At 39.4% G+C, this 22,027-nt stretch overlaps 1 protein-coding gene across 1 annotated transcript; it reads right to left on the reverse strand.

Moving 5' to 3' along the window:
• Positions 1 to 1,224: 1,224 nt before the first annotated feature.
• On the reverse strand, positions 1,225 to 18,259 carry LOC110620900 (pectinesterase PPME1-like). Its single transcript, XM_043950386.1, has 6 exons — positions 17,644 to 18,259; positions 17,307 to 17,513; positions 16,953 to 17,200; positions 16,752 to 16,882; positions 1,781 to 2,207; positions 1,225 to 1,660 (listed from the first exon to the last, which is right to left on the reverse strand). The coding sequence occupies exons 1-6, from the start codon at positions 18,214 to 18,216 to the stop codon at positions 1,225 to 1,227; spliced, it is 2,022 nt and encodes a 673-aa protein (XP_043806321.1). The 5' UTR covers positions 18,217 to 18,259.
• Between the last annotated feature and the right edge of the window lie 3,768 nt (positions 18,260 to 22,027).

Raw genomic sequence — 22,027 nt, forward strand, 5'->3', positions numbered from 1 at the left:
TCAGGTATTTCTGTGTGCAGATGTGTGTTGGTACTGGTATTGGTTGCTGCACTGGTGGTTGGCCTGCTGGCTGGTAGGCCTGCTGGTCTTATCTGCTGGTAGGCCTGCTGATATAGGCTGCCCGCTGATCTGCTGCAGTTGTTTGCCCAGCTTGCGTGGGCAAACAACATAGTATGCTGCTGATTGGCCCGCTGGTGCTGTTTGTGTGATGCCCAAACATGATGTCATGCAGTGGGACAACAGAAAAATGCAAAAGGTGCTACCCTATTTTGTGCAGCAGCAAGAAGTTTTGAGAAGAAGAAGATTTGTCATTGAAAGGGCATAATAGAATATTGAATATAGAGGAAGAAGGTACTGCCCTGTTTAAGTTTTCTTCTTTGTCGCTTCTGCTGCCTTGGTTGTTTGCCCAGTCTGTTTGGGCAAACAGCTTGGTCGAACAGTGATTTTGTGGTGCTGTCTGGAAGTCTTCTCTGGCCTATTGTTTGCCCAGTTGCGCGGGCAAACAAGCTGGTTGAACAGTGATCTGGGGTGTGGTCTGCTGATGTGGTGGACTGCTGTGGTTGTTTGCCCAGCTTACGTGGGCAAACAGTGTGCCCTGATAGTCTTCTCTGCTGTTTGCCCAGTGTGTTTGGGCAAACAGTTTGGTCATCCAGCCTTTACCTACAAAACAGCTAAAATCTGGAAGTGGGTTAACTCCTCTGGTTCCTGCATCTCTGGTTGTTTGCCCATGCTGTTTGGGCAAACAGTCACATATCTCTGTTTTTTTTTTTTTTTTTTTTGGTCTGGAAAATCTTCCTTGATTGGGCATGTCTCCGCTGGGTTGCCTCCCAGTAGCGCCTTAGTTTAAAGTCACGGGCTAGACTTTCTTGACTTGATCAAGGCTCAAGTAATTGGAGGAGGGAAAATGGTTCCAACTGCATTAAGTAAAAAGTGTAGCGTGCCTTTTGATTTGGTCACAACCCATCCTATTTCTTTCATGTACTCATAAAGTAACATGATTAGCTTCTTCTCTTTCAGATGAGGTGTGCCTCTAGTCCTTATGTGTGCATATTTGAGATGATTGGGCAACACTTTGAACTCCAATTCATATTTCTCCATAGGTGGCTGCAATTTGATATTGAATTCGGGTAAAACAAATTCTACCTTACCTTGCTGTTTGGGCAAACAGCAATCTTCTTGTACAATCTGCATAGCTTGTTTGGGCAAACAAGTTTCTGCCTTGGCTTACTGTTCGAAAAAGCTGGATTCTCCTTCTCCCTGCTGTTTGGGCAAACAGCAACTTTCCTCATGCTCCTTTGCTGGCTGCTGTTCGGGCAAACAAGATTCTACCTTCTTTTCCTCTGCTGGTTTTTCAGGTGAACAGTGTTCTACTAGAGCTGTTTGCCCAACTGGTTTGGGCAAACAGAGTTCTTCTTGCTGGATTGACTTGGCCAGTATGCATTCTGTCTTAGTTGGTTGCTGAACCTGTTTGGGCAAACAAAGGCTTGCCTGTTCTACCTTTGCTGGCTGTTTGGGCAAATAGTAATCTGCCTGTTCTGCCTCTTGTCTGCTTGTTTGCCCAGGCTGTTTGGGCAAACAATAATCTGTCCTCTGCATGCAGCAGTTCATTGCTGTCCATTTCAGCTCTACTTGGCTTCTTTCATCTTCTTGGCTGTCCTCCCTATAAAAATCATTGGTTAGTACACCATTTTGATCCACATCAGCAGGTGTTTGGGCAGACACAGTAGTGGGCTGTGCTGTTTGGGCAAACACAGCAGTGGGCTGTGCTGTTTGGGCAAACACAGCAGTTGCTGGTTTTTGGACAGATGCTGGGGTTGCAAACTGTGCTTTGGCAAATGCTGGTACTGTGATGTATGTTGTTGATTCAGCAAGTGCAGTAACTTCAGGTTCAGTTGGGGCAATTTCTGCAATTGTTGATTTATGGACAGCAGTGGGTTCAGCAATTTCTGGTGTAATTGTGGAAGTTTCAGCAGGTTCAGGCTTGGTTGGGGCAATTTCAGTAGCTGCTGATTTTTGGACAGCAGCAGAGTCTGAATCTTTTACAGCAGGTGCTGCAATATTTTCAGCATCAGCAGTATGTATTGCTGTCTCTTTGATGGCAGGAGCTTCAACAAGTGTTGTTTGGACAATGGCTGATTCAACAATTTTGCAACTAGATTCAGCAGCTCGGTCTGTTTCTTGGGAACCTTCGTCATCGTCCCATAGATCTTGAAGATATTCCTCTCTTCTTAATATGTGCGCATTCATTGCGTTGACCGCTTGATCCACTTGCTGTTGGAGATTTTTCCCAGAAATTTCCAACCTCCTCACCATCTCTTCAAGTTCCATATAGGAGTTTTGAGGTGTTGCTTGGGCTTGATAGTTTTGGTAGTAGTCAGCCCTTGCATAGTCATAATTCGGGTGGTCCCATGGATTGTAGGTATCAAGGTAGGGATCATGTCTTGGCTGGCTATTGAATCCTCCAAAGGCATGTACTTGCTGGTAATCCTCATAAAGTGTAGGACATTGATCAGTTGGGTGTCCTACGTATGCGCAAATCCCACATGGCCGAGACTGCTGAAGTTGTTGAGCTTGACCTATGACATAACTTTTCACAACAGAGGTTAGTTCAGAAAGTCGAGCAGTGAGAATAGATGTACTTACCTCATCCATGAATCAGTTTCTTGAGTTCAGATCTGATCATGAAAGAAAAACAAATAAGTTAAATCAAGTCCCCGGCAACGGCGCCAATTTTTGATAGGCAGTTGTCGAAGCCGTCAAAAATAAACCTATTAAACAATCAACAATAAACTTGCAGATAGTGGCAATAGGGTCGAATCCACAGGGAATTGATACTTACTTATTTTCCTTGTCAAGACCAAGTAAAGAAACAAACAATAAAAGTAAAATGGGGGTTTTGAGGTTTGATAAACTAAACTAATATTGAAAGCAATAGAGAAAAGCAAATAATTAAAGTAGAAAAATTCAATAATGAGAAAGGCCTAGTTGAAGAGTTGGATCCACTTTAGTTGTTGGGATTGATCAGTGAAACTTATATTCTCTTATTTAACTCAATAAATTAGTTATGGAGGTGGAAGACGCTTCTCACCAACCATATCCCTCCTTAAGCATAGATTAATTAGGGAACGTCCTCTAATTAATCACTAATCAACAAGTTGCCAAGGAACGTCCTTGGGCCTTTGGCATCTAACAACTGTTAATTGCATTAAGAAATAGAGAGACCTAATTCTAGCTACCCAAACGTATGGTGATATTGCTAGATTATGCAATTTCCTAGGTTTTTACACCAAGGGTTACTTGTGTTTGAATAATTCCAGCAATTACGGACTAAAAACTATCCAAACTAACAAAGAATTACTTTGCAATCAAGAATCAAGTGGCCAATTTGATCAAAACAACAAAGCAACAATGAATTAAGCACAAAATTGCATAAATACTGATTAATAAAAGAATAACATAAAGGTTCAGATCTCCCAATCCATAAACAACCTAAGTTTCACCTTATTCTTCAACTAGAAAAAGGGTTTCAGCCACTCATGGCTGAAACTAATACAAAAATAAAAGAAAGAAAACAAGAAAAAGGAAGAAGAAGGGCTGGCACAAGGGCGCAGCTGCTGTGGTGCTTCTGTCGCAGGTATTCTTGATCCCAGGATGATCCAAAGATACTTGATCTGCTGGTTTGCATGCCCTTTTATAGCTGAAGAGGCTGCCCTAGGTTTCCTTGTTGAGATGGGACTCCTTTTCCCAATTGGAGTTGAATTCTTGGAAGGTAATTGTATTTTGATGAGATTTGCCTTCCTAAATATGTGGGATTGAGTGCTGAGGTGTCTTTAGGGTTTGCTGAGCTGTCCACACGTGTTTGGGAGGGAAAACACTTCTTGAGCATTTGAATTTTGATTTTCCCGCAATTTACTGTCTGCTGGTTGCTGGTGCTGTTTGCCCGGGTTGTTTGGGCAAACAGCTCGGGCAAACAGTCTGTTTTCCCTGTTGCCTGCGCACTGCTGGCCTGTTTGCCCAGTCTGTTTGGGCAAACAGTCTGATTTTTGTGCTCTGCTTCTGCCCTACTGATCTGTTTGCCCAGTCTGTTTGGGCAAACAGTCTGGTCAAACAGCAGACTGTTCCTCTTCCATTTCAGCTTCAACTTTGCTTTGGGCAAACAATTTGGGCAAACCATGCTTGTGCAATTTTGCTCTCTTTTGGGCAGATTTAAGGCCATTTTTGCCAAATTACCATTTTACTCCTTTTTCTGCAAAATAAGGTTAAAACCACAAAATTAGGTGGAAAATGTGTAAATTAATATAAATATCAATATGGAAAATGGGTCTAAATTTGGCTCTATCAATATGTGTGTTGTAGAGTTGAGGTTTGCATGGTTGAGCAGGGTTCTGCCTTACTGGGGAACCCAGTTTCGGTCGCTGAAAGAGGGTTCGGCCGTCGAACATGCTAAGGAGGTGGTTTCGGCTGCCTAAGCTTGCCCAAGCGTGCCTCCGAAAGTTTGGACTTTCGGCTCTGGAGGGGAGTTTCGGCCGCCGAAAGTGCCGCCGAACATGCATGACTTTCGTCTCTGGAAGGGACTTTCGGCCGCCGAACCTGCCGCCGAAAGTGCACTGTCCAGCCTTCTTTTGCATGTTTTCCTTGATGATTTTAGGATGTTTTAGGGGGTTTTTGGGGAGGTTTATAGAACTTTCCTTGAGTTAGTTTGGTCCCTCATTTGAGTCCATCTGTGTGGGAACGGACCAGAGGAACCAAAGAGATCAGCAGTGAGCACTGCTTCAGAGTTTTCAGAGTCAGTTCAGAGTCAGCCAGAGGTGAGTGGAACTAAACTGAATCTTTTTAATATGAGTAAGCAAATGCTTTTTAGCATGTTTCATGCACCATGATTATGCAATAGGTTGATTGCATTAGAATTCACGAAGATGTTGCATTGCATTTTATGTTGTTAATGTGGATGGAATGTGGGTGATCCATTAGTCTCTGAGAAAGACCAGGTGCCCATTCTACGCCCTGGCATGAGTTAGCAGGTAAGACAGGAAGACCAGGTGCCCATTCTACGCCCTGGCACGAGGTATCAGGTAAGACAGGAAGACCAGGTGCCCATTCTACGCCCTGGCACGAGTATAGGATGTCGAGACTATTGGTGACACATTCATCCTTGCTGTGAATTGTCTGTGATATGATGCATTTCATTTGAGCATGTTTAATTAACATGTTTTACTGTTCTACTCACTGGGCTAGTATAGCTCACCCCTCTCCCTTAATCCCAATTTTGCAGGATCAGAGTACAGGAGGAGTCAGAAGAGTACGGAAAGAGTAAAGATTTTTGTAATAGCATAGTGTGGACATGAAATATTTGTAAAGAGATGTTATGGTATTGTTTAGAGTTTAGTATTATGCTTGACCTAGATGTGTTGTAAATCCTTTTTGTATACATGATCTGTTTCTTGTATGTAAATATTTTTATGAGTATGAAAACTAGGCTTACCATAGTATGAGTTTAACCCGTCTAGAGCAAGCTCTAGTAAGGGGTTCTGTAAGTACAGAGATAGTGCATGCACAGGTAGAGCCGTGGTTCAGAGCAAAGTTTTATGCTTTTACAGAAAATGTATGATCATGTATGGGATTTTACAGGTACACAGACAGTATAACAGGCTTGCTACGGGTCCCGGCGACCTTAAGTCGACTTGGATCCTAGCGCTGGTAGCGATCCAGTTTCTGGGTCGTTACAGATTGGTATCAGAGCCCTAGGTTCATATGGTCGGACCTATAGAGAGAGTGTCGGGCTCATAGAGTGTAAGTCAAGCACAATAGGAAATCATGTCCACTAGGATAGGATGTAGAGTCCTGTCTTTATGATGATGTGTAATGCCATGCTTTATGCATGTGCATTGTTATTATGTGATGTTTTGTTTTTCAGAAAGTTAAGATGAGAGGAACTCGTCGATCGACATGATTGACTGGAGTCCCACCAGAAAGTGAGGGTACAGCTGCTCATCCTCCTGCATTGCCAAGGGCGAGATCTCAGAGATCGAGCAGGGAGGGTACATCAAGGGACCCTAGAAGGTCTTTTGACGAGAGCAAAAGAGGAACAGACAGAGGAGGAAGGTCAGAGGATGTGAGGGAAGCTATGGATGTGGATCAGGGCAGAGAGGAAAGCATGGGTATGGACAGATCTGAAGAGGGTATGGGAGAGTCTCAGGGAGGCGCTCAGGCCTCGGAGTTTGGTTATCCACCCCAATATCCACCCTTTCCACAGGGCCCGAGGTATCCGATGGGGGGTACGTCGGATTACTCTGGTTTTACCCCATATCCTACCTACATGCCTTTCATGCCTTATCCTCCTTTTTACCCACCATATCCTATGTATCCACCCACACCTTTCCATCCCAGTTCAGCATACTCAGATCCAAGTTCAGCACCTCCTCCACCACCAGAACCAGAACCAGTAACCCCTGTTGTCCAAGTACCTCAACCTAGCTCATCTGGGGGAAGTAAAGTGAAAATGACAGAGTATTTGAAGTTGGATGCTCCCAAATTTAATACGGGAGATGATCCATTTGAGTACTTCAGAACGGTTAAGATGATAACCGATGAGTTAGGAGCTGATGATAGCAGAGCCATTGAGATGGCAGGGTTCACACTGAAATGTAAGAAAGCTCGAGAGTGGTTCAAGAATTATGTGGACCCCAGGTTGGACAGCATGTCATGGGGAGAGTTCGCCAATGAGTTTGCAGGGTGGGCTTTTCCTGACAGTTCCAGAGAGCTGAAAGTGATAGAATTTGAGCAGTTGAGGCAGATCGAAGGGATGAGTGTAGATGAATACACAGACAAGTTCCTGGAACTGCTTCAGTATGTGGGTCAGGCTTATGACACTGACCAGAAGAAGGCAAGAAGATATACCATGAGACTTCATCCCAGGTATTCCTCCTTGATTCTTCCAGCAGAGAAGGAGAGTTTTCATTCTATAGTGGATGCCGCCAGGAAGATGGAGGTAAGTGCCATCATTCAGGGGACAGTAAAACAGCAAGTGGCACAGCCTTCGGGTTCTAAGACCCCCAGTGCAGCAGCTTTAGGCAGCAAGAAGTGGGGAAAGGCAAAAGGTACAAAGAATAAGTTCTGGAGCAAGATCAAGTCTGGTCTGGGAATGGGTAGTGGCTCAAGCTCTGGCACAAGCAGTCCAGTATGTGGGAGATGTGGGAGACCGCACAAAGGAGTCTGTCGATTGGGATCTACAGCCTGCTTTAACTGTGGGCAGGAGGGGCATTTTGCACCGGAATGTCCTAAGGCGACCTTCATGGCACCATCCCAGCAGATGACTTCTGGCAGTGTGGTTCAGCCAGCAGCTTCAGCCATGCCTCAGAGTAGTGGTAGAGGGAGAGGGAGAAGGTCAGCCTCTTTGCCAGCAGTAGGTTCTCGAGGTGGAGGTCCTGTGGCCCCAGCACGGATCTTCACTGTGACTCAGGAGGAGGCAAACACGTCGAACACAGTGGTGTCAGGTAATCTCATCATTGGGTGTTCTGATGTGTATGCTTTGATGGACCCCGGTGCTTCTCACTCTTTTATTACTTCTGGAGCCGTGGAGAGATTGGGTCTGATGATCTCTGAGTTAGAGTGTCCTCTCTGGGTCAGTGGACCCAAATGTGACCCATCAGTGGCAGAGTCAGTCTGTCGCTTCAGTCCAGTGTTCATAGAGGGTAGATGCCTTTCAGCTGACCTTGTGGTTCTAGATTTGACGGATTTTGATGTCATTCTAGGGATGGATTGGCTATCTATATATGGAGCTACCTTGGACTGTAGAGACAAGGTAGTTAGTCTCAGAGACCAGGATGGGTCAGAGTGTGTCTTCAGAGGAGACAGGAGGGGTACTCCTAGAGGTTTGATCTCAGCCCTTCAGGCTCGTAGATTGCTTAGGAGGGGTTGTCAGGGGTTTCTAGCTCATGTGAGAGAGCTAGATAGTCAGGTTAGGGAACCAGCCTCGGTACCAGTAGTCCGAGAATTTCCATACGTTTTCCCAGATGAGCTTCCAGGACTACCACCTGATAGGGAGATAGAGTTTGAAATAGAATTGCTGCCTGGTACCAGACCTATCTCTATTCCTCCCTACAGGATGGCGCCAGCAGAGTTAAAAGAGCTGAAAGAGCAATTGCAGGACTTGGTAGATCAGGGTTTCATCCGCCCTAGTACCTCACCTTGGGGTGCTCCAGTGCTTTTTGTCAGAAAGAAGGATGGATCCCTCAGACTTTGTATTGACTACAGGCAGTTGAACAAGGTCACTACCAAGAATAAGTATCCTCTGCCTAGGATCGATGATCTATTTGACCAGCTAGCTGGAGCAAGTTGTTTCTCTAAAATAGATCTGAGGTCCGGGTATCATCAGTTGAGAGTCAGAGAGGCAGATGTGCCAAAGATAGCTTTCAGGACCAGATATGGGCATTATGAGTTCTTAGTAATGCCGTTCGGGCTGACTAATGCCCCTGCAGCATTCATGGATCTCATGAACAGAGTTTTCAGTGAGTATCTGGATCACTTTATTATTGTCTTCATCGATGATATCTTAGTGTACTCCAGAGATGCAGAGGAGCATGCCCAGCATCTGAGAACAGTTCTGCAGACACTAAGAGAGCATGACTTGTATGCCAAATTCTCTAAGTGTGAGTTTTGGTTGAGAAGCATTTCCTTCTTGGGGCATGTGGTATCAGCAGAAGGTATTGAGGTAGACCCCAAGAAGACAGAGGCTGTAGCTAACTGGTCCAGACCCACGTCAGTGACAGAGATCAAAAGCTTTCTGGGTTTGGCAGGTTACTACAGGAGGTTCGTACAGGACTTCTCAAAGATAGCTGCTCCTATGACCAAACTGACTAAGAAGAATCAGAGGTTCGTGTGGTCGGACCAATGTGAAGAAAGCTTTGAGGAGCTAAAGAGAAGATTAACATCAGCACCGGTGTTAGCTCTGCCTGTCAGTAATGAGGACTTCACAGTGTTCTGTGATGCGTCCAGAGTGGGATTGGGTTGTGTTTTAATGCAGAACGACAGGGTCATTGCTTATGCTTCTAGACAGTTGAAGAAGCATGAGTTGAATTACCCCACCCATGACCTAGAGATGGCGGCAGTTATCTTTGCACTCAAGATGTGGAGGCATTACCTTTATGGGGTTAAATGCGAGATCTTCACCGATCACAAGAGTTTACAGTACATCTTGAGTCAGAAGGAGCTGAATTTGAGGCAGAGAAGATGGGTAGAACTGCTCAGTGACTATGATTGCAGGATTCAGTATCATCTGGATAAGGCGAATGTTGTGGCAGACGCCCTAAGCCGAAAATCACTAGGCAGTTTGTCCCATATAGCAGCAGAGAGAAGACCAGTGGTGATGGAGTTTTACAAGCTCATCGACGAAGGCCTACAGCTAGAGTTGTCTGGTACAGGTGCGTTGATAGCACAGATGAGAGTGATACCAGTGTTTCTGGAGCAGGTGGCTCAGAAACAGCATGAGGACCCTGAGTTAGTTAAAATTGCCAGGACTGTTCAGTCAGGCAATAGTGCAGAGTTTAGATTTGATAGCAAAGGGATCCTCCATCATGGGAATCGACTATGTGTACCAGATGACATAAATCTGAAGGGAGACATTATGAGAGAAGCTCATAATGCAAGGTATAGTGTTCACCCTGGAGCCACCAAGATGTATCAGGATCTGAAAAGAGTGTATTGGTGGCCAGCCATGAAGAAAGAAGTGGCACAGTTTGTGTCCGCCTGTGAGGTTTGCCAGAGGGTGAAACTGGAACATCAGAAGCCGGCTGGAATGCTTAACCCACTGCCGATTCCAGAGTGGAAATGGGAGAATATAGCTATGGATTTTGTAGTGGGCTTATCGGCAGCGTCCAACAGGATAGACTCCATATGGGTGATTGTGGACAGACTCACGAAATCTGCTCATTTCATCCCTGTTAGGAGCAACTACTCTGTGGACAAGTTAGCACAGGTTTATGTGGAGGAGATAGTAAGGTTGCATGGGGTTCTAGTGTCTATAGTGTCAAACAGAGGACCTCAGTTCACCTCCAGATTTTGGCGGAGTCTGCAGAGTGCTATGGGCACAAGGTTGAATTTTAGCACTGCTTTCCATCCACAGACTGATGGTCAGTCAGAGAGGACCATCCAGACCATAGAGGATATGCTCAGAATGTGTGTGTTAGACTTTGGCGGTTCTTAGAGGCAACATCTACCTTTGGTGGAATTTGCCTACAATAATAGCCATCATGCTAGCATAGGGATGGCTCCTTATGAAGCCTTGTATGGGAGGAAGTGCAAATCACCTGTTTGCTGGGAAGAAGAAGAAGAGGCGGCTCTTGCAGGGCCGAAGCTAGTAGAGATCACCAGCAGAGTGGTGCCCATGATCAGAGAGAGAATCAAAACTGCTCAGAGCAGACAGAAAAGCTATGCAGATATCCGCAGGAAGCAGATAGAGTTTCAGGAAGGTGATATGGTATTGCTGAAGGTGTCTCCAATGAAAGGAGTGGTTCGGTTTGGGAAAAGGGTAAGCTAGCTCCACGATACATCGGACCCTTTGAGATCTTGCAGAAGATCGGGAATGTGTCGTATAAGTTGGATTTACCTGCTTCTATGGAGAGAATTCACCCGGTTTTCCATGTTTCTATGCTCCGAAAGTTCGTGTCAGATCCGAGTAAGGTTCTTAGTGAGCCTGATGTAGAGATCCTTGGAGATCTCACCTATATAGAGCAGCCAGTACGGATCCTTGACACACAGATCAAAAAGCTAAGGAACAAGGAAATTCCAATGGTGAAAGTCCTGTGGAACCACCATAATCTAGAAGAGTGCACCTGGGAGACACGGGAGTCTATGCTCCAGCAATATCAATATCTGTTTTAAGGTTAGTTTTCTTGCTTTTTATGTGTTTATTTGTTTGAGGAACATTCGGGGATGAATGTTCTTAAGGGGGGGAGAATGTAATACCCGGCTAGAGTCCGGCATCGGAATTCTACTTTCCTGTGGAATCCAGGATGTCAAAATCCTCTAGAAGGGTAAGATTTATGTTTTTTTAAAGTGTTTTAGTAAGTTTTAATGTTTTAAAGTGTAAAGGAAATAAGTTTGTTTGAAAGAAAAGAGCCAAGGAAGAAAGGCAAGGTTCGGCCGCCGAAGGTGAAGGTTCGGCCGCCGAAGGTGAAAGTTCGGCTGCCGAATATGCATGAGTTTGGATTCATGTTAGGCCGCCGAAGGAGGTCTGGCCAGCCACCTATAAAAGGCCCTAGGTCGGTGAAATGGATAAGTTTCTTCCATTTTCACAAACAAAGGTGAGACCATGCTCTTCCTTGGGTGATCTTCATGATTTTTCCAATTCTTTCAAAGTTTTGATGAGTTTGTATGTTGTTTTGAAGGTTTTGAGCTAAACACCAAGATTTTGAAGTTTGGAGAGTTTGAGAGTGAGTTTCTCCACATCTCCCCGTTAGGATCACATATCCTCTAGATCTTCAAGAGGTAAGTGTAGATCCTTAGCTTCTTTGATGTTTTATGAAGGTTTTATGGAGGTTTATGGGTAGAGATGCATGATTAGGGTAAGTTGAGTTTTTGGTTGATTTGTGGTCAAAGCATGCTTATGTGTTTAGTTGTGATGTTTGTTGGGGTTTTGAGGTAGTTTTGGACCCCTTTGTGCATATGGTTGAGTATATGTGTGTTGTAGAGTTGAGGTTTGCATGTTTGAGAAGTTTGGAGGAAGATTGCGTGAAGTTGAGCAAGGTTCTACCTTACTGGGGAACCCAGTTTCAGCCGCCGAAAGAGGGTTCGGCCGCCGAACATGCTAAGGAGGTGGTTTCGGCTGCCTAAGCTTGCCCAAGCTTGCCCCCGAAAGTTTGGACTTTTAGCTCTGGAGGGGAGTTTCGGCAGCCGAAAGTGCCGCCGAACATGCATGACTTTCGTTTCTGGTAGGGACTTTCGGCCGCCGAACCTGCCGCCGAAAGTGCCCTGTCCAACCTTCTTTTGCATGTTTTCCTTGATGGTTTTAGGATGTTTTAGGGGGTTTTTGGGGAGGTTTATAGAACTGTCCTTAAGTTAGTTTGGTCCCTCATTTGAGTCCATCTGTGTAGGAACAGACCAGAGAAACCAAAGAGATTAGCAGTGAGCACTGCTTCAGAGTTTTCAGAGTCAGTTCAGAGTCAGCCAGAGGTAAGTGGAACTAAACTGAATCTTTTTAATATGAGTAAGCAAATGCTTTTTAGCATGTTTCATGCACCATGATTATGCAATAGGTTGATTGCATTAGAATTCACGAAGATGTTGCATTGCATTTTATGTTGTTGATGTGGATGGAATGTGGGTGATCCATTAGTCTCTGAGAAAGACCAGGTGCCCATTCTACGCCCTGGCACGAGGTATCAGGTAAGACAGGAAGACCAGGTGCCCATTCTATGCCCTGGCACGAGTATAGGATGTCGAGACTATTGGTGACACATTCATCCTTGCTGTGAATTGTCTGTGATATGATGCATTTCATTTGAGCATGTTTAATTAACATGTTTTACTGTTCTACTCACTGGGCTAGTATAGCTCACCCCTCTCCCTTAATCCTAGTTTTGCAGGATCAGAGTACAGGGGGAGTCAGAAGAGTACGGAAAGAGTAAAGAGTTTTGTAATAGCATAATGTGGACATGAAATATTTGTAAAGAGATGTTATGGTATTGTTTAGAGTTTAGTATTGTGCTTGACCTAGATGTATTGTAAATCCTTTTTGTATACATGATCTGTTTCTTGTATGTAAATATTTTTATGAGTATGAAAACCAGGCTTACCATAGTATGAGTTTAACCCGTCTAGAGCAAGCTCTAGTAAGGGGTTCTGTAAGTACAGAGATAGTGCATGCACAGGTAGAGCCGTGGTTCAGAGCAAAGTTTTATGCTTTTACAGAAAATGTATGATCATGTAATTTTACAGGTACACAGACAGTATAACAGGCTTGCTACAGGTCCCAGCGACCTTAAGTAGACCTGGATCCTAGCGCCGGTAGCGGTCCGATTTTCGGGTCGTTACAAAAATCAACCCCTAATTTCACTTATTCATAGCAGAATCAAAGGAAGACAGAAAATCATACAAACACCAAACCTTTCTTGAATTTCTTCTTTTCTTTTTCTCTTCTAATCTCTAGCTATCTGTTTTCCCTTTGATGTTCCTTCACCTAGGTAGATTTATGTCTTAGGAAAGGATTGAATAAATTGTAAATTAAAGCTTTATAATTCAAATTCATGCATGAAGAAATGAGAAGATGTTAGTTTCTACACATTTCTAAGCTCACCTTTGATTTTCAAGCCTGGTGCATATGGAATCCTAAACTTTTCTTCTTCAATTCCTTTAATATATGGCTGTTCCTTTAGCTCTTGGTCTTAGGATGAGTTTTAATTAAGGCAAGAAGTTGATTGGGTTAGATTTGGCTTGGCTTTGGTGGAAGGAAGACAAAACAAAGCTTTGGTTTTCAATGGGTGAGCTACGGCAATGGTGTGGTAGAGAAAGAAGACAGCCCCTTTTTACTTTGCTTGGTCATTCTTTCATGCATAATTAGGTGACACATGGAGGGTATATGTGAAGAGGTGGAAAACATGAAGGACTAATCTGAATTTTGTCTTTAAACTTTCTATATTCATACTTTAACCTACTAAACTCTTTACAATGTTTCAATTTAGTTTTCAAACTTTCAATAATCATAGATTGACCTACTAAACTATACATTTAGCCTTTAGAAGTCCTTTTTACTTAAGCAAGCATGACAGATTTAAATAAGCACCTCAAGCAAGCATGTTGGGAAACTCTAAGCACCTCCCGAAAGTGACTCGTTCTCGACTCGCTAATCACACTGTCTGCTTTATTTCTGGATACGTCCGTTTCTTTATTTGAGTTTTCTATGATTCAGTTATTAGCAGATTAGAGTTAAGCTAGCACCTCCCTTAATGCCACTTACTCTAGTAGTGAAATAGCCTAACTCATACCTAGTGATGCTACTACTCTAACTATGGGTTTGAGGATGTTACATTTTCTCTGTGTTTTGCTATTTGAGCTAGAAGCTTGCCCAAACCTATAAACACTTGATCTATTTTCATGATTCTCAGTACTTGCACTTACTAAATTGTTTCTCAAATTTATTTTTTTATGATTTCCAGTATTAGCATCATTTTATTCAAAATAAATAATAAATAAATAAAATTTTTTACAGCTCCTTACTTGCCGTGAGAAATTGATATGTCCTTTATCCTAGAATCCAAGTTCTATGCCATTTGTATGCTAGCTTAAATAGAATAAGTTGATCATTGTTCATTTTATTAGTCTTGTTTTTAAGACTTGTTTTGAAAACTTATGAAATATGGTCATTGCCTAAATAGTTGGATAATGAATGCATGTTCTGTAAATAAATTGCTGCCCTTTGCTAAGAATAACTTTAAAGACATTGTCTAGACCACATGTTTATATGAAAATTAAGGGGAATAAAAAAGCTAAAGAAAAAAATATAGAAAAAGTAGAAATTAATGCACTCCTATGACCCACTCCTCTAGTTGCTTAATTAATTGGTTACCAACCCGATGACCCAAGTAGTGCGGTACTTAGTGACCTCTTAAGGTAATTTCGTATAGAAAAAATTGGTTTTAGGAGAGTATCACCCCTTTTGGGCCGTTTAAACTCGCCCCATGTCTTTTAATTAGGTAAACATGAGTGGAGCTAGTAGCCACCTGAACTGAATAACCTAGGGCAAGTGGCTCAGTAACAATTTGTTTCACGTTCACTTTATCGATTGTAGGCAAGATGTAGTAGGAAGTGTAAAAAAAGAAATAAACCCCCAACTCTTTAAATTTTTTATGGTCTAGTCAAAAGAGTTCCTAAGATTGTATTCTTTCAAAAGAGCAGTTTAATATTATGAAACATTAAGGGGAATGAAATTTGAGCAATTATGAAATTAACAATCATAGGAACTCTACCGTTATAATTGAAGATCCCATGAAAAAGATTCATATAGGTGATAATAAGTCACTTATTAATTCTGCTAGTAATATTTGTCGTTGTTCATTCCTATGGTATAAGAATTTCTAAACTGCATTAAATTAGAGGATAAGCTAAAAGCTTTTAATAATATTCACAAACCTTATAGATAGTTTATGAATTGCAGTATGTACTTGATGATATTATCTATATAAGTGTTGAGTGAGGCGTTTCTATGAGATTATGACATAATTTCTAAATGACTTATGAACTACTATGCATGCGCATGGCCTATTAATGCAAAACAGCGTTAAAAGAAAGATTTGTGGAGTGTTATAAGATTAATGATATATTAGCCTATTAAAAGGATTTTTTAATTCGTAGAAAAAAAAGTTTTGCCAATTGTTCTGTATGTTAAGTCTTATTAGTCTAGATATAATTCACAGTCCAAACGATACCAAATTCGAAGTATATACACTTAAATCTTAAATCCAGTAATGGAAAATCTTTTTAAATATGTGGAGAATGGTTGTAAACATGAGTTCTATTTCAAAAGATTTTTCTACTTGCCAATAAATATTTTTTTTTGACCTTTCAAAAATATTTAGATCTCAAATATAATTATCTCACTGATAAAATTTTAAGGTCATTTAAAATTTTAGTTGTGAGATTGTTTTGTTGTTATAGGTTTGATATTTAAATCCAATTTTACATCTTATTGTTATTATATTGTGCAAATTCGATTAGATTATCTCAAAATTTTTATAACAATTTATAATAACTAGATTTTTTTATTATAAATAGCTTACACCTCTACAAAGAAAAGACGCTCTCATTTCCTACTTTATCATTTCCTACTTTATCATTTCCTTCATCATACTTTCTGTTGGGTTATAAATTAGAACTAAATTTTATTATTTTAATCCTATAAATTAATTTTCTAGAAAAATATGTTTTGTCCTAGGAAACAATATCCAACACGACTCAAATTTTATTATTTGATCCTACTTTTATAACAAACTTCAGCATAATATTGTTGATATAGTCTCTACAAAATTATCCAAAATAGAAAGTGGACACTCAAAATGTTATAATCCTTAGAAATGGATTCAGTTATGGGTTCATTGCTGGAATTATCCGGGGACGAAATTTTCTAACACAACTATATTACTCTTGAAAATATGACAACTAGCAAAAAAACTAAATTGCATTATTTGCTAACACAAAATCAAAATCTTGAATCTAAAAATAGGATCCCATGGTTAAAACCTCAAAATTTTAAAAATTATATATTGGAGCTCTATATCTCATCCACGGTTAGTAAAAATTTGTATATGTCAAAGTTAGTATTGTATAGGGCACATACGTAAGCATAGGTGTGGATGGAGAACTAAATATGAATGGATTATAAATAAGAATTTATAACTTACACTTTTATTTAAAAAAAAATCAATATTCATTGTTTTGTTTGACATATATGCATAATTTTTTTTTAATAAAAAGAGGGATCATTTAATACTATTTTTTATTTGAATTGGCCACATACTAAAACAAATAAAAATAAAAAATGAAGTTATGTAAATCCAAAAGGGAACGAACAATTTGCATTATAGTTTTCTTATTCCAATAATTTGGTTTATTTCTACAAAAAATTGATGCCGAAATGTTTGAATGGATCCACTTTGGCAAGATCAGCTACCTGTAAAATAATAATTTGCTTTGTATTCTTCTTGTTCTTCCTCTTTCATATATATTCCCATGTTACACCTTTGGTGGAGGAAGCAACCAACTGCTTCCTTTAATATAACCAAGACTAAGGAAGGGTTTCGCTTCTGCTTCTGTTAGCTGTTTGGCAAATTTAACACGTCCAGCAGGATCAGCACCTGGTCCTGTATTCTTGTATTCTCCAAAAAATACATTCCTGCAAATTTCATTCAATATATTTTTAATATTCATATTATTAGAAAATCTCAAACTTTAAAATTACTCACTTTTCTGATTCAGGGTTCCTATTATTAGTCCACCCTTCAGGATTGACAACCGCACTCATAGTACAATAAGAGTAGACTGTGATGGGCATTGGCATCCATGGTCGACCCAAGAATGCTCCTTTTCCTTTTCCATCTACTTTACAATGTACAAAAGAGTAGCCCACATCTTCCGAATCTTTTTCTCTCGCTTGTGCTGCTATAAACGTTAGTTGATTAGGAACATCTGCTAATACATGTATCTCTGTTTGCTGCATTTAATTTACATAAAATTTCCATATTAATCATACAATGTAAATATTAAGCGTATCAAAAGAAGAATATTTATTGAGTTTAGACTAAAGATTTAAACATTACTAGGTAAATGGATTTTCCTCTTCCAAAAATAAAATCAACGGTGCCTTCGATATAGCAGTCTTTGTAGAAATGAACTCCCCTATCATCACACAGTGTATCTTGAAATCCAATCATTTTAACATTGTATACAGCTGCCATAGTACCGCCTATCCTTAAAGCAAGAGCTTGTTGTAGTTTGCTTACACCATCCGGCCTAGGTGCAGTATTCTAAACCAATAAAATTACAAAACCTATGAATTAATTTGAAAAACCAACATAAAAAATCACATAATACAATATACATAATGATTCAAGAGTAAGTTAGAAAATGAAAGAAAAGAAAAAAAAAAAAAAAGACCTCAATGATTAAGTTAGACGCCATGAAAAAATCAGAATCCACTTGTAATGTGGCACTGTAAACAGTTCCGTATTTAGCAGCAGTACCAGCAAATGACAAGGTTGGCTTTTCAGCTCCTGTCCCGACAAACGTAATGAAAGGTTGGTCTTTTTCAATGGTTACTTTCTCAGTGTATTTTCCGGGACCGATATCCACAATAACACGCTCTGTATTTTTTTTTGGAACACTCTTAACTGCTTCAGTTAATGTCTTGAATTCTCCGCTTCCATCTGCTCTAACCTTAATGGTTTTAGGTTTAGCTTCCGCTGCTTCGAGAGCTTTCTCTAAGGTGCCAGCACGATCAGCAAGGGGCTTGACATTAGCATCAAACCATGCTTGTACTCCATCTAGACTTGCTGGGATTGGTGTTTCATCATCAGATCTAGCCGCGGTCGCTGCAAGAACAATGACAAAGACGATATATTGGGAGAAGGAAATGAAATTAAGTTGCTTTTTATCCATCTCTCGTTGATAGATTTTGGGAAGGTGTTGCTTGTTTCTTAAGTGAAGGAAGATGGGAAATTTATAGGCCATTTAGTTTAGAGAAAGTCTTAATGATGCAAGAAATTTGGAGAGCTTTTAGGCTGTGGTATTCTCTAGCTACTCGTTTGTAGCGCTTGGAGAGCATTTCTCACTTCTTTACTTTGAATTTGTGGCTCATCTTATCTTTCGGTTGTGTAATTTATTTATTTTTTGCACCAAGTTTATTCATGTTTAAACTTGAGAAATTAACGTTATGTCTTAATTAGAGTGGACGATAAAGTCATCCTCACACAAATAAAATAATATCCCATGTAATTTTCAACTAGAATTTTTTATCAGTCCTTTAATCCTTAAGAACTATTATGGGTTAATTTTATCAAGTTCCACGATTTAAATAGATAGTTATATTAATATTGTGGTTAGCGTTTTTTCATTTTATAAAGATTTTTAAAACTTTATTTTCAATCTTATTAAAATATATTCAAACTCTAATTAAATTTGAATAATTTTATTTTTCTAAAACATAAATAATTATTACATATATTTTGTTATATATTTTTTACATTTAAAACATAATATGATAATATTAAAATGTTTTTTTTAAATCTTTTTTTTTGTGATTTTGAAACTTATTTATTGATTAAAATAGAATTTAAAAATTATGCGATATAAATTAAAATTGAGCAATGCATGTTTATAGTACACGTATATAGTTGAGAGAACAAAGAAATCTAGCAATAATACTCAACTAAAAATTTATTAAATTTTCAATATAAATTTAAGTTGATCTTGTTAATTATGTTAAGAGATTATAAGTGAGAAAATGCTGTTAAAAAAGAAAAGAAATGAAAATGACATTTAAAATCATCACTATGATTTTTTTGGGATTTATTAATAAAATTGTTGTAAAAATTAGTTTACAGTTTAAAGATTTATACTTACTTATAAATATTTATAATTGACCTTTTAAAAATGTTTAGATCTCAAATATAATTATCTCATATGATAAAATTTTATGAACGTTGAAAAATTTATTGGAGATATTTTTTGCTATTACAAATTTGATATTTAAATCTAATTTTAAATAGATTAGTGTCCAACACAATTCAAATTTTATTATTCTATTAAACTTTTACAAAAAACTTTAGAAACTTTAGATGCATAATAACATGCTACTGAAATCTAGTTTAGGACAATAAGCATGGACGCTGCTTGGGAGGCAATCCAAGATTACAAGCTTGCTTAAGTCTGTAGAGTCACAAATAAGTTTTTTTTTTTAATTTTTTAATTTTTAATTTATTTATTATTTTTTGGAGCCGATTGGACCTTCTGTATAATTCAAAAATTTAAGAAACCTTTTTGGAGGTAAGTTGTTATTTTTAAAATTGCTTCCAAAGAAAGGTAAGTTTTTTTTTCTACTTAATTTTATTTTTCTATTTTTATTACTAATAAAATAAAATAAAATAAAAATATAAATTAAAACCTAATTTCTTTCTCTCTCCTTATTTTTCTTCTTCCTCCTCCGGTCCTTTCAATCTGCAGGATGGTGAAGACTGCCACCCCCAAGATCGCCGACACAGACTGAAAGGCATCGTCGGACTGTGCCGAAGACTCCAGCAGCTGCGACAATTGGATCTTGCGTGCATCACAGGCCCACGATCGCGCTCCATCCTTACCGGTCGCATGTCCTTCTGCGCCATCCTTGCCTGTCGAACGTCCTTCCGCGTCATCCTCGTCGGTCGCGCAGTGATCAAGCGTAATTTAACCATATTTTTCATCTTATTATTATTGTTTAAATATGTATTTTCTTAGCTTAATTTGTGTTTTTATAATATTTTTTGTAAAAAAAGGAGAAAAATAGCTTGAAATGCTGAAAAACTGATTTGACCGAAGTAATTTAGCCAAATCAAGCCTCAAAGAATGCCTAAGGCAGCTGCAGAAAGAGGAAGCTAACCTACAAGATTTGATATGCCTAAGTTGATTTGTCTGGATTACTGGCCAAATCACTTGAAGAAAGTTGAAGCTGAAACCCGAAGGAAACACACAGAAACGATTTGGGCGAGTGATTTGTCCAAATCAACTGTCTTCAGCAAGAAAATACTAAAGCGCGGGAAAGGCAAAAATTCAAAAAATTCAAAAGTGTTAGAATCCTATTCTACTTCAAATACAACAAGACTAATCTTAAGGTGCCTCCAAAAACTGCACCAAAAGAAGTCCTTCACCAAGGGAGATCTATTCATGCTAGAATACAAAACAAAGAAGGAATCAAAGAACCTTCAAAGACCAAGCCAAAATAGGATTCCAACTCCAAGAATGATTAGACTAGGACTTCTCACTTATAAAAAGGGGCAGCAACCAAATAGCAAGATATCCCGGAATTTTCGACAGAAAACTTCAGCAGTGCCTCTCTCCCTTTTCTTCTTTCTTTTCTCTTTTATGTGTTCTTTGTCCACCATGAGTGGCTAAAAACATTTTTCTCTAGTTGAAGTAGGAGAAATTTCAGTTTTGTTATGAATTGGGAGATCTGAAACTACATTGTTTAAATTCTATTTTTTTAATATTTATGCAACTTATTCTTCATGTTTATTATTGCCTTGCTATTAGAATCAATAAGGGCCCACTGTTTTTAATTGCTTAAGCAATAGATTGTTAGTTTGAATGATTTAGATTCGTAATTGTTTAGATTATTTGAACACAAGTAACAATTGGTTGCATAATCTAACTTAAGCACGCGGTTGGCAATGTTAGAATTAGGTTTCTCCAATTCTTAAAGCAGTTAACAGTTGAAAAGTGAAGAACCCCAAGGTCGTTCCTTAGTAACTTGTTAACTAGTGTTTGATTGGTGAATGTTTCCTAATCAAACTAAACTTAAGGAGGAATTTAGTTGTAAGGAGTGTCTTCCACAACCTAAACTAATTTATTGAAATAAATAGAAGAATCAAAGTATCAATGATCAATTCCAAACTGAAATGGATTCTATGCTTCAACTAGACTCTTTTTATTATTGATTTACTCATCTTTTAATCGTTGCTCTCTTTTACTACTTAGTTTTAATTTTAGTTCACTATCATAAAAAACAATCCCCCTTATTTTACTTTTGTTATTGATTTACCTAAGTCATTACTAGGAAAGTCCTTAGTGTCAAATCGCTGTGATTCGACTCTATTGCCACTATCTACAGTTCTTTTTGTTGATTGTTAATAGGTTTATTTTTTATGGATTCGACAACTGTTATCACGCAGCCTTCCTCGCTGGTCGCGCATCTCTCTTCACCGATTGCAGGTCCGTCCGCACCATCCTTGCCAATCGCATGTCCATCCTCACCGGTCGCAGCTTCCTTCGCGCCGACACTGCCGCTCTGTCGCCGTCAGCCTCCTCTCTGACCACAAGCACATGACAAATGCATTCGCAGGTGAAAGAACATGCATCACATTGATGCCAAATTGGACGCTATTCTCTCTCACTTGTGGTTGCCCATACACCATACACCAACCACCACCAGCTTGAGTTGTATGCGATTTACTCCTCATGGAAGTTCTGTTTGACTTACTTTTATTTTATTTTGTGAACTTCCCTCGTTTTATTGAATTTTTTTTACATTAAGGATAATGTGAGAAGTAAGTATGGGGGGGGGGATATGGAATAGGAATAGAAGTATTTTTGTGATTGATGAGATTGATTGATTCTGAATATATTTTTGCTGTGTTCTGGAAAATTTTTTGAAAATTTTCCTTTGTGTTTTTGTTGTTTGAGCTAGAAGCTTGCCTAAGCCTATAAACACTTGATCTGTTTTCATGATTCTCAGCACTTGCACTTGCTAAATTGTTTCTTAGATTTAATTTTTTATGATTTCCAGTATTAG

Source organism: Manihot esculenta, chromosome 14 (genome assembly GCF_001659605.2).
Source record: "Manihot esculenta cultivar AM560-2 chromosome 14, M.esculenta_v8, whole genome shotgun sequence".
NCBI classification, from domain to species: Eukaryota; Viridiplantae; Streptophyta; class Magnoliopsida; order Malpighiales; family Euphorbiaceae; genus Manihot; species Manihot esculenta.

Coding starts and splice junctions, on each gene's coding strand:
- LOC110620900 (XM_043950386.1), bottom strand. CDS start 18,216: ATGGCCTATAAATTTCCCATCTTCCTTCACTTAAGAAACAAGCAACAC. Junction 17,514..17,643: donor CGTCTAACTTAATCATTGAG/GTCTTTTTTTTT, acceptor TTATTGGTTTAG/AATACTGCACCTAGGCCGGA. Junction 1,661..1,780: donor CAAAAACCAGCAACTGCTGT/GTTTGCCCAAAC, acceptor TGATTTTTATAG/GGAGGACAGCCAAGAAGATG.